This window comes from Aptenodytes forsteri, unplaced genomic scaffold (assembly GCF_000699145.1).
Source record: "Aptenodytes forsteri isolate BGI_AS27 unplaced genomic scaffold, ASM69914v1 Scaffold191, whole genome shotgun sequence".
Taxonomy (NCBI): Eukaryota; Metazoa; Chordata; class Aves; order Sphenisciformes; family Spheniscidae; genus Aptenodytes; species Aptenodytes forsteri.
In genome coordinates this window covers 37962-53382 of record NW_008794630.1, presented here as the reverse complement: position 1 = coordinate 53382, position 15421 = coordinate 37962, and the positions used below count along the sequence as shown (strand labels likewise).

The window sequence follows — 15421 nt, the reverse complement described above, 5'->3', positions numbered from 1 at the left end:
GCCTGGGCCAAGAGCCAAAGGCGACAGAGCCAATGCTCTGCGAGCAGCCCTGCCCCGGGTGCCTGGGGCTCGTCGCCCAGAGAGCTGGCGCTGCAGGCAGAGGGGAGGGCAGGTGGATCCCGGGTCTGGTCAGGGGAAGCCGGGCAGCGATGAGTGAAAGATCTTAGCCTGTGGAGTGAGTGCTGAGGGCTTGGTCCCAGGAGACACAAGGCTGCTCTTGCTGAGGCTCTCCAGGCAAAATCTAATGTGTGCCACGCACCTGCAATTTGGGGTGCCTGGGGCTGGTGCAAAACGGGCTGCGCTGTGGCTCTGTGGGGCTGCGGGCAAGCTGGAATGTGGCCACGCTGATGTCTGGGAATTAGCATCCAGGTTGGTCCCACCCCATCTGTGATCTCCTCCACAGCTGGCAGGCCCCAAGTTCATGGTCGCGATGCGGGAGATGAGCTGGAAAGCCGGTGACAGCCGCTCCTTACCGTGTCAGTCCTGGAGCCTCAGGCAGGACACAGTGGGGAGAGACTTGGTGCCTCTGCCAGGGAAACGGTGGCCGTTCCCCAAGTGAAGGAGGACTCTCCTCTTCACACTCGCAGCCAGCTGGGAGAGCTGCAGCCGCATGTCCTTCTGCCAGTAGGAGTAGAGCAGAGGGTTCAGGAGGGAGTTGCACAGTCCCAGCAGCCAGAGGTAGTTCTCAATGACTTTGTAGGAGAAGCACTCAGAACAGACAGTTTGCACGATGCTGGCGATGAAGAACGGCAACCAGGACAGCGTGAAGCACCCGATGAGCACGGCAACGGTGCGCATAGCCTTCACGTCGCTGGTGGTGCGGGATGGGGGGCAGTCCCCCGCCAGCCCTGCGTGCTCCATTTCCCGGATATGCTGCACGTGCACAGAGGCAATTTTCAGCATGTCGCAGTAGAGATAAATGAAGAGAAAGAGCGCTGGGAAGAAGCCGACGCAGAAGACAGTAAGCATGTAGGTGGGGTGGAAGACTCCAAAGAAGGAGCACTTCTCACCGGTGGAGGTCTTCTGAAAGCCCGGGGTGAGGACCGGGAGGAAGCCGATGATGGCAGCAACCAGCCAGAGCCCCACCAAGCGCACCCCGACCCGCAGCCCTGTCACCAGCTGGAAATAGTGGAAAGGCTTCCTGATAGCCAGGTGCCTGTCGCACGCAACCAGAATCAGGGATAGGATAGAGGCAGCAGAAGAGGAGGTCACGAAAGCCATTCTCAGGACGCAGAAGATCTGGGGAGGATAAAAGGGCTGGGAAAACTCATCCATGACCAGACCCAGGACCGTGAAGCCAACCATGGCATCCGCAACGGCGAGATTAAGGACAAAATAGAGCCCCTTGGAGCCACTCTTCTGGATGAGGCAAAGGAGAGCGATGGCCACCAGCGCATTGGCAGCGATGATGAGCGAGGCCAGCACAGCGAGGATGGCTCCCAGGGCTGAGCTAGCCATCGCTGTCCCCTGTGGGGCACAGCCCAAGGACGGTGCGTCCCCAGCACGATTCTAGGGCATCCCTCACCTGGGGCTTCTCGGCACGTACAGCTCAGCAGCCAGGCAGCAGCGAGCGCAGCCCCTCGCTCTCCGGGTGGTGCAGAGAAAGCCCTGGGTGTAGTGGCGTCTCTCAGGCTGGGGAGCAGAGCTCTGCTGAGCAGCTGCCTGCCGGAAGGACCGGTGCACTCACAGCACCCGCTGTGCCCACAGAGGTCCCTCCCCTCCAGCCACGTTTCCAGACAACCCTGGAGCAGGGGGGTGAGCAGCGAGCGTCTGGGCAGGAAGCTGCCACGATGGCACACGGGGTGGTGGGCATCCCCCGCCAAGCACCCAAGGACCTTGAGCGGAGCCAGTGCCCTGCTTTGGCACGGGTGCTGGTAACAGGGAACAAGCAAAGAGAGTTCCCAACGCCCAGCCCCACTGGTAGGTGTAGGTGGCACAGCTCGTGGGGCTCCTGCGGGGTCACTGCCAGACCCAGGGCAGCCTCTTCCTGCAGGGACCAAGGGAACACCACCAATCGCTTGTCGGAGCAGCAGCCATAAAGGCGACCTGGTTATAATGGGGAAAAGTACTGACAAGAGATGTCTGCTAAAATACAGATGGAGAAAATGTCTGCCAGCCTGGGAACCCGGCGCATCCTTGGCAGGCGCAGGTGGGAGACTGCAGCACCCTTGAGAAGCGCAGCTGGAAGCCCAGGGCATCCTCGATAAGCCCAGAACAAAGAAACTGCCATAACCTACAAAGGGGCCTCCTAAGCAAGCAGAAGTCAACAACAGCTGTTCAGGAGCTGGCGTCCTCTGCCCACTTACGGATCCACATAAAAGTAACTGGCTACCTACCCCACAGGCGCAGGTGGGAGACTGCAGCACCCTTGAGAAGCGCAGCTGGAAGCCCAGGGCATCCTCGATAAGCCCAGAACAAAGAAACTGCCATAACCTACAAAGGGGCCTCCTAAGCAAGCAGAAGTCAACAACAGCTGTTCAGGAGCTGGCGTCCTCTGCCCACTTACGGATCCACATAAAAGTAACTGGCTACCTACCCAAAACGAGCCCATCGCTCTCCGAGAGCTCCCCCTGCGTGAAGTTCTCTGCCCAATCCTTTGGACCCGCCAGGGACGCCTGGCTGACTCCAGGCGCCATGATGCGGATCATCTCCAAAGAGAGACTTCATCCGTCATCGATTGACCTCACTCCTGGGAGCAGCTTAATGAACTGTACCATAATACTTTGAATGAAATATATATACTTGCTACTAATACTAAAAAAAATGTATAGATACACACACTTACTTTACTAATCCTAAGTGTATTTACCTTACTAATAGCAACTTGTAACAAAGAAATTCACAGAAACAAAGCCTCCGCATCCTTGTGTATTACAGAACCCTACGAACCCACTGTCCTTTGCACTCCCGTGGGGTGGGTAACCCTCGCGGGCTGTGACTGTGACTGCTCCGTCCCTTTAAACAAAGTGCCACAAGCCACCTCTCCTGCCTCATGAGCTGGAAAAACCCGAGCTGCCAGGAAACAGGGCAGGTTCGAGCCTTCCTCTGTCAAACAGTAACCTGAGGAGCACAGGTGGACGGGGAGAATCTGAGAGCGGGGCCCAGGGCAGGACGTGGGCACTGCGGTGGGGAGGAAAGATGCAGCAGACATACTAATTGTGGCCACTATGGATGGAGCTGTGAAGCGGGGAGCCTTAGCCCTGATGGGCGAGAAGGTCCAAACCCCACGGCATGAGATCAAGGCGGAGAGGAGGTTAGACAGAGAGAGAAGTGGCAGGACAGCTGGGGAGAAAGTACAAATACAAACTGGAGCCGCTGCCTCCCCGTGAGCACATCCTTGCCCTGTCCCATACGTAGCGCGGCAGTAGCTCACCGAGACAGGGCAGTCCTGCTCTGCAGGGGCTCCTCCATCCCACCTCACCAGGACAGAACAGGTGTTTTCACAGGACCATCGCTCAGCGGCAGCGATGTCCAAGTTGTGAGACTACAGCTGGTTCAGCAGCCATCACTGGCAGCAATTCCTCCTTCCCACCGTGCCACTTCGTATTTCCACTCCACCATGCCCCTCCGCAGCTCAGCACCGCCTGCTTTCCCAGTTACAACCCTGAATACTTCAAATCATGACCTTTATTAGACCCCAGCAGGCATTTCCCTTTTATCCTGCATCAGTCTAGCTGCTTTGATGGTTTTCATAAAGGGCTTAATCAAAAGCCTTTTGGAAACCCAGACAGACTAGATTAACTCCAGCTTCCTGGTCCGCATACTTGCTGACTCCTTGAGAAACCTCCCAGCAGATTTGAAGTCTGGATTCCGCCTCTTCCTCATCCATCAGCCATTGGCCCTTCCAGCACATCATAGTCATTTACGTCTCAAGTCTGCATTAGAGTTTCTACCAGTGTGGCAAAGACATTGCGGTCACTGGCTGGTAGCTGAAAACAAACCTTCTTTCGAACCCCGTCCACACTTTTGACACTTCCCATTAATGTGAAGAGAACTTTAAATGAGAGGCTACAAGCAAGAGCTTTGGCCTTTTCATCCTCAGGTCCCCCAACAATTTGGGGTGCAGGCCCAGCCCCCTGCTCACGTTCATTAAACACCCTGTCCTACCACCTCCTCTGCCAACATTTCAGCTTGAGACCTACCCCCAAGCCTCCCCATCGGAAGTCTCCAACAGAGAAAGCCCTCCGAGCTCTTCCAAGTAAAAGCAGACAACCTCCATCTTGTCTTCACTTTTTTGAGCGGTCCTTTCATTCCTCAATTGCCCACCAGCCCCAAGGACTCCCTGGAAGGCTTCTCCCTTCTATCTGAAAGAGGACATGCCCTCAGATTTGGGGTTTCATCTTGGTAAGTGGATGTCTATGGTCCCTCTTTCGGTTCTGACCTGGTTTACTGCCTTTATATTTAACGTATCAGGGACCATACATATTTCTACTTTCCACATTTGGGTAGGACTTTGACTGTTTTCCAGGGTGCCTTGAATACCACCTCCATGTCAGAGTTAAACCACGTGGACCTTTCTGTGGGTGCAAGGGGAAGGTCCCTTCCAGTGGCCATCTTCGATGGGGTATGCAGCATATAGGGCAAACACAGACTAACACTCACGCCTACGCCATCTTCACAGTGCTTGCAATCGTTTTTCCAGCCACGGAAGGCAGCGAGAAGTTAACGGCTTCGGGGCGTGAACACGGCCCACACCGTTGACTGTGGGGCAGCACTGGCCGCAGCAGCTCAGGTACCGCCGCCTCCTGGGGTCTGCGTCAACACGCGCTTGACATAACTAGGTACACAGACTGCTCAGCTACACTCTCAGACTCCACTTGGCAAGGCACAGAAGAGGTTAGAAAGAGAAACACGAAAGCTTGAGCACATAAGACAAACATGTTTAGGGAGTGCTTCTGGGAAGGACATCCCGAGGCAATGAACCTCCTTCAAAAATGCCAGATCTCCAGCAGTGCTACCCCCTCGCACAAGTGGTTACAATGCCATTTATGGGTTGGGATTTTTGTTTCTACAACACCTAACAAAATACTAATCTTCTACCAACTGAGAAACCCGAAGTGACTCAGCTTTTCCTTGCTGCCGCCTGCAAAGGCAAGATGCTTTCGGGATGAAGGGCTTTATGACCACCCTCAGGAAACACCTGGCACGGTGCCGAGGTGTGCTCGCAGCCAGCCGTCACCTCACCGTCCACCCGCAGAGATCGCCACCGCCGTACATTTACCTGCAGTTACTATTGACAAAGTGAGGCAGAGTGACACGTGGCAACGTTTATGACAGCCAGTGCAATCAAAGCTCAGATAGGGGACATCTCCGGGGGCTGGGGACCACTCAGGCAAGCGGAAGGAACATCTCAAAGCCATCCAGGGGAGCTGATCCAACGGGAGGAAGAAGAGGGGAAAGAAGAGCCTCTTGCCAGACCTTACAGCTGAGAAATGCAAACAGCGAAGTGGCCGTGGGGACGCTCTGCCGGCATTGCTGAGGAGCTCCTCGTAGCAGCCTGAAGAACGTGGGCAGGATAGCAACTGCAAATACCAAAGAACTGTCAGAGGATCAGCCCAAAAATTAACAGCAGCAGCAACATCCCATGGAGCTGCACAGAAGAAATGGCTCCAGAACTGAAGTTACAGAAACGCTGAAGAAAACCAAAAGAATGTAATGAACTGCCGTTAAAATACATCTCTCAAATAGACTCGTATTCATCCACCACGTAAGTATTTATCTACTTTGTAATATTTAGAAATCCTCTTCAAGAGTAAAGCCAGGTGAGGCATATGAACCTCGTCCACTTTCAATCCACTGCTCCCCCTTTCTGGTAGCTTCTAAGCACACATTAACTCTCAGAATGATCCTCCCAGCCTAGTTAGCTGTGGCCCTGTAGTAACACCTCTGTTCAAGGCATGATTTAAGTCCAAGAGCTTATTGGAGTCACCTTCCTTACGCATGCAGCTGGTACGAGGCAGCTATGCCTTTGCAAAACCACAGCAAACAATTCTCTCTCATTTGTCCGGGCTGGATTTGGCTGAACATCCCTTGTGCAATTTGCAGAGAGAGAATCTTGGCTTACAGCACCCTCAGACAGAAGCGCTGCTGCGTGTCACAAGGGACCTTCATCCAAACTAAAGCCACCCCATAAAGAGGAAAGGGAGTAGGAACATGAGAGCTGTTTGCTTTCGTAGCCATACATATTTAATAAAAAACACAGAAAAGGATGACCAAAATATCTTGCTTGATGTTCTGCTTAGCACTAGCAATGTTAAAGCCACCATTTTAAAGTAGTGGGACATCTGAGTTCAGCTTTAAATCACATTACCTTGCTTTAAAAATGATATAAGCAAAAATAATATAAGCAATAGGTGAAGAGACTGAGGTTTTGCAAAACTGAGCTAAGAGTGCAACACCATAATTTTCTGACACTAACAATTAAACTTTGTTTTAGAAACATTTCTAAATGTTTCAATGCTGCAATGAATCCCAAAGATTGCTTTCATATATATATATATATTTGGGGAAAAAAGATATATATAGCGTGCTGAAAAAATAGCTTCTGTTCCCTCCAAGGGCAGACACACCATCTGCTCTGGAATATACCTGGAGTAAATCTGCACAAACACAAACTCAAGCCATCCAGTCAATAAATAATTTAATGAGGTTACAGTTCCGCAAGAAAACATGACAGCACCCTTTCCCAGCCTCCAGCCTCACCCCGCAGGCATGGCAGAAAAATGCACACGAGCCAAACAACAAACCACAGCTGCACCAAAAGGCCACTGGAACGCACAGATCTTCACAGAAGATATTGCTTCAGGCCCAGACCCTTGTACACCGTTAATACTTGCCTCCGTGTGAAAAAACATGCAGCACCTGCCATCAGCCTCCCAGTTATACTTCAGCCAGATCATGCTCCGGGGACCATGCATTTGGGGGAGAGCCCAGACCCACATGTACCAAAACATCAAAACATGGGGATGGTGAAATGAAGAGGAAGGCTGCAGCAAAGCTCTCTGCTGCAAGTCTTGAAGATGACTCTCATGAAATGAAGCCAGCTGTCAGAATGGAAGTCGCTTCAACTGCTCGTATGTGATAAAAAACTGAAGGGAACGTCAAGGAATCGGGCCAAATACATACGGCAGCTGCACCGGGCCTCCCGACGTGACCAGGCCATGCCTGGCAAGGCAAGGCAGGTAGAGCATCAGCACAGTACAGCTGAAGACCAACGTGGGGAAGCCCCTCTTCCAGGCAGCGTAAACTGATCTGCACAGGTAGAAGAGAGCTGTGGGACAAGAGCTACCAGGAGAGGGGAGAGACTGACCCAGAAGCAAACTGGCCCAGGCTTGCCTAGACCACTGAGAAAGGGAGGCGGCTCTAGCCCCAGACTGGGACTTCTTTAAAATAAATTATGCACACAATTTCAGAGGGCAAAAAGGATCTAGTACAGCAACACAGCAGCGCTGGTTCTGCAGAGCAGGTCAGCACCTGTCTCAGAGCAGCAGAACGTTCCCCAGGCTTCCCTCACAAAACAGGAGCCGATCCAGAAACTGCAGCACCTCCAGGAGCTCAGGCCAAAGGGAAAGTCTCAAGCCAAGCACCTGAGAGCTCTCACTCTGCAGGAAACCACCCGTGCCGCTGCACTGGAAGTCCCTGCACCGGCCACCCAGAGAGCTGTTAGAAGCAGCAGTCACAACCAGTGGCATTTTTTGGCACTTGAACCAGCAGCAGCCACATCACAACTTATGTCTGTCCAAGCAGGACAGGGAGTCTGCTTTGGGCTGCCACAGGGAAGACAAAGACGTGGTCCATCAAGGTGTCTGCTCCGTACTTCCCTTTACAGCTTGGTTTTCCCTGCCTGTCCATACCCATGACCTCCCAGCAGCACACCAAAGGATACAATGATGTTCCAGGGACCGAGCCGAAGCCAGTTGGGCCAGAAACCTTTATAGAGTGCAAAGAAGCCCTCGCTCTTCCATGTCTGGGAGGAGACAAAAGACAGATCAATCATGAGACACACCAGGCCCATGCTCTGCCCATCTCCCTGATGCCACGTGTGATATAATGGACCTTTACAGCTGCTGCACTAAGCAGACAGGCCAGTGGGGATGCAGTTCAGTTGTGTGAAGGCTCACTTACAGTATACGAACCTAATCAAACTGCATCACTGACAAAGTTTTGTCCCATAAGGTTGGGAGAATGCTCAAGCTGATGGTGACCTCAGGAAGGTGACTCTAGGCCCTTCTCTGGTTTGTCCGAAACACTCACTGATTCTGCCCCTCTACTCTGCTCTGGTGAGACCCCACCTGCAGTACTGCGACCAGCTCTGGAGCCCTCAGCGTAAGAAAGACACGGACCTGTGGAGCGAGTCCAGAAAAGGGCCCCGAAAATGATCAGGGGGATGGAACACCTCTGCTGTGAAGAAAGGCTGAGAGAGGTGGGGTTGTTCAGCCTGGAGAAGAGAAGGCTCCGGGGAGACCTTATTGCAGCCCATCAGTACTTAAAGGGGGCTTCTAAAAAAGATGGCGGCAAACTTTTTAGCAGGGCCTGTTGCGACAGGACAAGGGGGAATGGCTTTAAACTAAAAGGGGGCAGATTTAGACTAGATATAGGGAAGAAATTTTTCACACTGAGGGTGGTGAAACACTGGCACAGGTCGCCCAGAGAGGTGGTGGATGCCCCACCCCTGGAAACATTCCAGGTCGGGTTGGACGGGGCTCTGAGCAACCTGATCTAGTTGAAGATGTCCCTGCTCGTTGCAGGGGGGTTGGACTAGATGAGCTTTAGAGGCCCCTTCCAACCCAAACTATTCTATGATTCTATTCTATAATTCTATAAGCACGTTCTGTCACTGCAGAATCTAACTGCTCCTATCAGTGGCGTGTGGTGCCGGAATCTGGCCAGCCTCCTGAAGACAGGGATTTGCCCACCTCTCTCACCTCCTTACCTTCACAAGGCCATCCAGAGTGCCCTTATAGAGCTCCGTGCTGCCCACTATTGCCCGCTGGTTCATCATCCGTGTCCGCACCACATCCACAGGGTTGGAGGCAATGGCCCCAGCCAGCCCACATGTAAAACTGGAACTATATACACACCAAAACAGGAGAGAGGAACAGCTCTGAACACGGCCATTCTGGCTCAAACAGGCCTTGACAAAAGCACAAGAGAGTACCTTTCACTGGATTTTATGAAAGGCATTTAGCAATAAACATTAGCTGCACTACCTGTTCCCACCCATAAAACAGGCAGAGGCAGGAGCCATACCACCTCAGGACCCCAGAGAGCTAGGGGAAGGGAAACGCTCGGCTTTGTCTAATCAAGACCCTCGTCAGAGCCCACTGCTGGGTCTCCACAGGGGCAGCCTGCAGTCCAGCAAGTGTCTCTGGGTGCTGTCAAGGTGACACAGACCTGAAGGCAGCCTCTTGGAAGCGCACATCCTTCTCACCAGAGCAAACATTTCTTCGGGGTGGGGAAGGAGGGAGGAAGACCAAAGGCAGCAAGAGGGAGCATGCAGCTGCTAGTCTCCTCCCTCCACGTATGGTCTAGTGCTTGTCACCTTCAGCCCACAGCAGGCAAACCCAACAGAAGCACTGCAGCACCTCCAGCTAAAGTGTCTGCCAGAAGAATAGGAAAATGTAGGTGAAAAAAAAAGATTTTGGGAGGTCTCTAACCCACCCCCTGCTCAGAGCAGGCTGACTTCAAAACTTGGTCAGATTGCTCAGGGTCTTGTCAGCTTTGCAAGTCCCTGTTCATCTCACAAAGCTCTTAGAGCAATGGCTGCAAGCTGACAGTGTCTGTACAGATGAGGACCTAGGACTGGAGTAGCTCTTTCAACTGCCTGCTACAGGTAGTCACACACCCGGAACGCCTGCCTTGTTCACACCAGGGCACAGACATGGAGCGACAGCATTTCTGGTCATCAGCGAGCTGAAATCAAGCTGACATTTCACGTTACCAAAGGATTTCTGCCAGGCTCCTTCTCCAGGGAGGTCTCTCTGGGGATACTTGCTGGTCATTCTGAGCTGTGCCAGTCGACACAGCAGATCCCTCAGAAGTACCAAGCCTGTTGTCTGCAGCTCCAGAGCACTCGCTCTATAAACAGGTCTCACCCCAAATCCCACCTTGCTCCTCTGCTTCACACATCCCTGCCAAGCCTGGAGAGTGCAGCAGCTGCAGCAAATACTCACACAAAGTGGGCAAAGATGGTGTCACCCATCAGGCCTGACAGAATCAAGTGCTTCTTGGTGATGTCGTAGACTGGCAGTTCCACCCCAACCACGATGGCAGCTCTCTGAGCTGTTGGGACAACACCCTGCAGAGCAGAAACATCAGTCACAAGTGCAAACTGCTGCCTGGGGACTGCAGCTAGTATAACATCTGCCCCCAGCTTCCTCTCAGGGGCCTTTTGCTGACAGTCTACCTTGCATCCTCCTTGCCCTATCTTGCAGCTGTAGCTCTTCAGGTAGACCAGCTCACTGTCTCCCAACTTTACTCCAAAGCTAAGGAGGACTCCTCCACCCTGGCAGCGTTACTCCAGCTAGATTAACTACACGCTGCTTCTCTCCTCCCAGCCACTAGCACACAGGAATCAGGCTACAATCCACTCACCTTCCCCCACTGAACAGTACCCACCAATTTCAATACCAGAAAAGATTCTGCACCGCAAGAAGAGCAGCTGTTTAAGGAGCCAGGTGGGGCTCCAGGTCCTCCTTGCTACAATAACAGCAGAGAGAGTCTGCTTTGTTAAAGTTTCTGATTTAGGAGATTTTCAGGTATTAGAAGAGTTGCTGCCAGCAGGGCATTGATCTGGGAACTGGCAAGACAATTACTGGACTAACTATGAGCTTAGGTAAGAGGAACCAGCTACCTTCTGTCTGAGAAATATCCCAGCAAACTCCTCATCAGGAACCAGACAAAAATATGCGCAAATCTTTACTGGCTTGCAGAACAAGGAGAGCATGGCAGCAATGCGGAGTTGGGCCATTTCACAGGAACCGTAACACCATCCAAGTAATTCAGGGAGACCCGTGGCGTCATGAGAGAGCTCCCTGGTCACTGGGAGTAGGAGCGACCCTTCAGTGTGGCCGAATTATGAGCCAGCCCATCAGGACAGCCAGCCTTCTCACCGCACAAAACCAAAGCAGCTCTAAGAAGTAAAAGTACTTTTCAGGTTTATGGCTCCTGCTGTCCCCATCCCGCTGCGCTAATGCAGCGCCTGACAGTCTCCTCCCGGGTTCCTGCCTAACCCAAACCTGGCACAGCCAGCTCAAACATCCCCACAAGATGAATGCCAGAACTGGCAAGACTGGTGAGCACAAACATCTTTGCCTCAACGTGAGGGAAGACTGGAGGGAGGAGACAGTGGTTGTCCCAGACCAGAGAGCAGCGAGACTAGCACAATCCCTGGAATCCACCTCGAGACTGATCTGTCTCTGCGCCATGTCCTGTCTGCAGCGCACATCAGCAACACAGAGGGTTTAATTTCTTTTCTAGTCCCTCTTCCCCTCGTGTGTCTTTGTCTAGAGAGCAGAAATAATCTCAAAGTAAATATTGTGTCAACACTGGCAGTTGACTGACGACTCCTCCCCTTCCCACACAGGACACTGCAACAGCTATCTTTCTGTAAAAGACTTCAGTGACCATAAGAGGGAGAAATCAGACTGTTGCCTGGAAAAAAGCATTGGGATTCTGTAGTTCCCATACCTGACCTCGCGACCCGGCAGACTGCTAGATAACTGAGCGTATGGAAGACTCATAACGGAAGGACAAAGTGAGGTTCTCTAACAAAAGCCGAAGAACCACTGCTAAAATCCAAACAGTAAGGCCTGAGCACTGGTAACTCTCATCTGTCTTCAAGGCCAAGAGCCTTACGTCACCAGCATCCCCAAAAGCCACCGCTCCGTCCTACTCTTTGCATGCTCACAGGGCAAGTTTCAAGGGGTCTAAGACTGGGTGGGCAGGGACACAGGGCAAAATTGTCCCTTTGGAATTTCAGAAAGTTACTGTATGTCATCAGTGCCTCTCCGGTTACTTGGAAAAACTCCTCTTCCTCCACGTGAGGAGGTGCTCAGCCGCTCATATTCAGAGGTAGGTAAATTGCCCTGCTCGCTGCGTGCAGGGTCACCTCCAACTGACTCCAAGATACACCAGGCTGAGCATCCTTCCTAAGGCAGACCATGGAGAGGATCCAGCCCCCAGCGCTGGCCCATTCAAGGGACACTCATGTATTTGAAACTTTATGCACACCAGCTTCAGCCCTGGAAACCCGGTCTGCCTGGCCCAGCGCTGATGCTGCCATAGCACAGACCCAACCTTCACCACAGACGTGCTTCTGTTTGTCCGGTAACCAGAAGCAGAACTTTGCTACTACTCTCGGTTCACAGTCCTCCAAGAGCTGCACCTGGGTGTAGCAAACGAGTTGAGGAAGCTGTTAGTTCTGCTACTAGTGGGGGGGTTCCAGCAGCTGGTGCTCACCCTCCAGAGGCCTCGGGTACCCTCCTGCTGGTAGATGTCGATGAAGCTGCCAATCATGCCACCCTGGAATAAACTGCCTTGAGCCTGCATTCGAATCTGAAAGAAACGTGAGAGTCAAGCGGGACCACATCAGCGTGTGCCCAGGAGGGCAGAGATACCAGCTCAGTGGACCCCCTGGTAGAAAGAACAACCGAGCGACTCGGAGCAGACACCGCCCTCCACGTGCCCCCTCCCTGCAAACCATGCAGCAAATGACGACGGCAGGCAAGGAGCAGGGACAGCAACAGGGTGGAAGCACGGTGCAAAACTCAGACGAGACAGAGAAGTGATGGGCAAGGCCTTCCTGCTCCGAAAGCCCTCTGAGAAGGTTGATCTACACAGGGAGAAGCTTGGGAAAGTTCTCCAGGCTCTCTTTGCTCAGAGCAGAGCTACCTTGACCCCAGTAACCCCGCAGTAGGGAATGGAGGGGACCAGGCAGTCCCCACTGGACTCTGGTCACTCCACGTAACAGGTAGGACTTTGCGGCAGTGTCAGCAAAGCGCAGCACAGCGAGCAAAGGGAAAGGAGCCGAGGTCTGATGAATAGCTGGCTACCAGCCCACTCACCTTACCCAGTTGAGGTAACACAGCCTCCACCCCTTGCCATAACAGATTTCATGATCTTTAAGACCCGCATTTTTAAAAATCTGTTTATTGCTCTGCGCTTCTGTTCCCATTCATAAAAAACCCAGATTAGCAGAACTGATGCCAGCAGTGGCTCAGAGAACACCTCAGTGCAGCTGGGAGAGATGCACCTTCACTGGAAAGCAGCAACTTCTACATGTCAAACCACAGCCAGCCAGGAGCTGTCTCTGGCCAGGCAGACTTCTTACCTTCAGCACATCTGTCGGATTGGCAATCGCAGAGGAGATCACCCCCGAAACCACTCCGCAGATTACATTGATCAGCAACGTTTCATCTGCAATGAAGAAAAGGAAGTCAGATCCTAAAGATCTAAAGAGAAGGTGCACAGATTGTACCGAACAAGCAGGAAGCTCTGGGAAGAGCAGAGAAACTCAGTTCGCAAATCACATGGTGAAGTTGCACGAGCAGAGGCTGGCCAGCTACCATCAACTCATGGCAGATCTGTCCCCACACCTGCCAGAGACAGAGAGCAGCAGCTGAGACACTCAGCAAGACGCTCTCAGAGAGAAGCGGGTCTTACCGATGAGTCTAGCTGATCAGACAAGGAAAAGACTGTGATACATGAGAATTTTGAACAATTATCTGAGATTTCAGTGTCCAGTGATGCATTTCTCATGATGGAGACAAGCCAAGACAGAGGAAGACAGAGAGGGACAACCCAATGCTTCTCAAGGCAACCTGATACCAATTTGTTTTGATCTGGAGCCCCAGCTGGCCACACTCAGAATATGCAGCCACCTCGAGAAAACAGAGAATAGGCAACCCAGGCAGAGAAAGTTAGATGCAATTAGTTCCGGGGGGCGGCTGGAATAATCCAAGGCTTCCAGGCCCAATATTAGGGTGATGGTTACGTTGGAAAAAGGCACAGCCCTTCGCTGGTACTGACCACGGCACTTCCCAGAGGAGACCAGGCCACTGGCTGCCCCAGGCCTGTAGGGAGACAAACATTCAGACAGCGGTACTCACAACTGGAAATGCTGCAACAGCAAGCAAGGAGAGACGCGCGGCCCAGCGTGCACGCACAGGAGCACGCACAGGGAGGGGTGTTACTGGAGAACAGAGCAGCCCCTGGAAAGAAGCTCTAGTGCGCTGCACTTCCCAGTCCTCTCTCTGGCCTGCTGACCCGCCCGGACCGCCCATCCCACTTTCCCAGGTCGGAATGGCGTTACTCATGTATTCACTCATGTCACACCAGGGTTCAAAACCGCACGCGCAGACCTCGGGGCTCCTTCGGTGAACACGTACCAGAATTCTGCTGCTCCGCTCTCTAGGCGGGAGCCACAGAGGCCCTCGTTACCAGAGGTGCGCAGGTCAAGAGCATTCGTGGTATCCCATCTCCACGGCTGGAGCCAAAGCTAAAGAGCCGGACAGCACAATTTCTATCCAGATGTGCTGCGTTCAGGCACAAGGACTCAAAGGCTCCAGCAGGAAGACAGGAGAGACTCGCTACTGAAGCTTTCAATCCGTGTAACACATCTGATGTACAGACGGGACGCGACGTCTTCCCCGAGACTCATCAGAAAGGAGAGATGAGCCTGGGTCGACGATACTTTTTTTCGGCTCTGACTTTGCAAAACAGAGATAAAGGCTGGGGAAAGGAAAGACCTGGCTGGAGGGGGAGGAGTTTGGGTAGGGACTGTGGGAGTGCCAAGCACAGCAAGAGCCACGTCTGTATTGACACCTATCCTTGCTATTGCTGTACAAACAAAACCACAGCGCAAAGTAACAAGAACTCCATTTCTGTGGGAATCTACAGCTGGGAAGGACAGAGAAAGGAGTGAGCAACACCACACAGCAGAGAGAGCGCGAGGCTTCACGCCGCACCTCTGGCGAGACGAGAGGTGCCTGTACTGACACATTTACTGACACTGACCTTCCATGCGATCTACAAACAGCCGCTTCAAACTCTGGTAAATGCCAATCTTTATGGTGCCGTAAGATGCCTGTCTCAGCAACGCAGGGGCGATCCTGAGCGGGGGAACAAACAAAACCGTTGAACCCCGCCAGCGGGGCGGCCCTCCTTGCGGGCCCAGCACAAGTCACTCCCCATCAGCCCCCAAACTGCAAGGGGCAGAGCGTGGGCCAGGCACGCCCCTGCCGCGGCTCAGACGTTCCCGAAAAGCGCAGCTCCGTCAGGTGCCCAGGACAACAACCCCGGGTTCCCGGGGAGCTGCCCCCGCGCCCCCTCCAGTGCGGGAGGCTGGCACCCACGCAGCCCTTGGCCTTGCCACGCGAGTCCTCGCTCCCACCCGGGGAAAAACCAGGAGCCTCCAGGCTGC

The 15421-nt window shown here is 53.1% G+C and overlaps 2 protein-coding genes across 2 annotated transcripts in view; both read right to left on the bottom strand.

Annotated features, from left to right (window-relative positions):
- Positions 1–477: 477 nt before the first annotated feature.
- On the bottom strand, positions 478–1458 carry GPR119 (G protein-coupled receptor 119). Its single transcript, XM_009273388.1, has one exon. It carries the CDS (start codon positions 1456–1458, stop codon positions 478–480), a length of 981 nt encoding a protein of 326 aa, XP_009271663.1.
- Positions 1459–6623: 5165 nt separating this feature from the next.
- Positions 6624–15421, bottom strand: part of SLC25A14 (solute carrier family 25 member 14) — a 10062-nt gene continuing 1264 nt past the window's right edge. The window contains exons 2-9 of the mRNA XM_009273444.1: positions 15016–15110; positions 14029–14072; positions 13331–13416; positions 12460–12555; positions 10173–10297; positions 8933–9068; positions 7886–7966; positions 6624–7088 (exon numbers count right to left, since the gene is read on the bottom strand). Coding sequence (XP_009271719.1) covers positions 7047–7088; positions 7886–7966; positions 8933–9068; positions 10173–10297; positions 12460–12555; positions 13331–13416; positions 14029–14072; positions 15016–15110 — 705 coding nt within the window. The 3' untranslated portion in view covers positions 6624–7046. The remainder of the gene's footprint in view (positions 7089–7885; positions 7967–8932; positions 9069–10172; positions 10298–12459; positions 12556–13330; positions 13417–14028; positions 14073–15015; positions 15111–15421) is intronic.

Coding starts and splice junctions, on each gene's coding strand:
- GPR119 (XM_009273388.1), bottom strand. CDS start 1,458: ATGGCTAGCTCAGCCCTGGGAGCCATCCTCGCTGTGCTGGCCTCGCTC.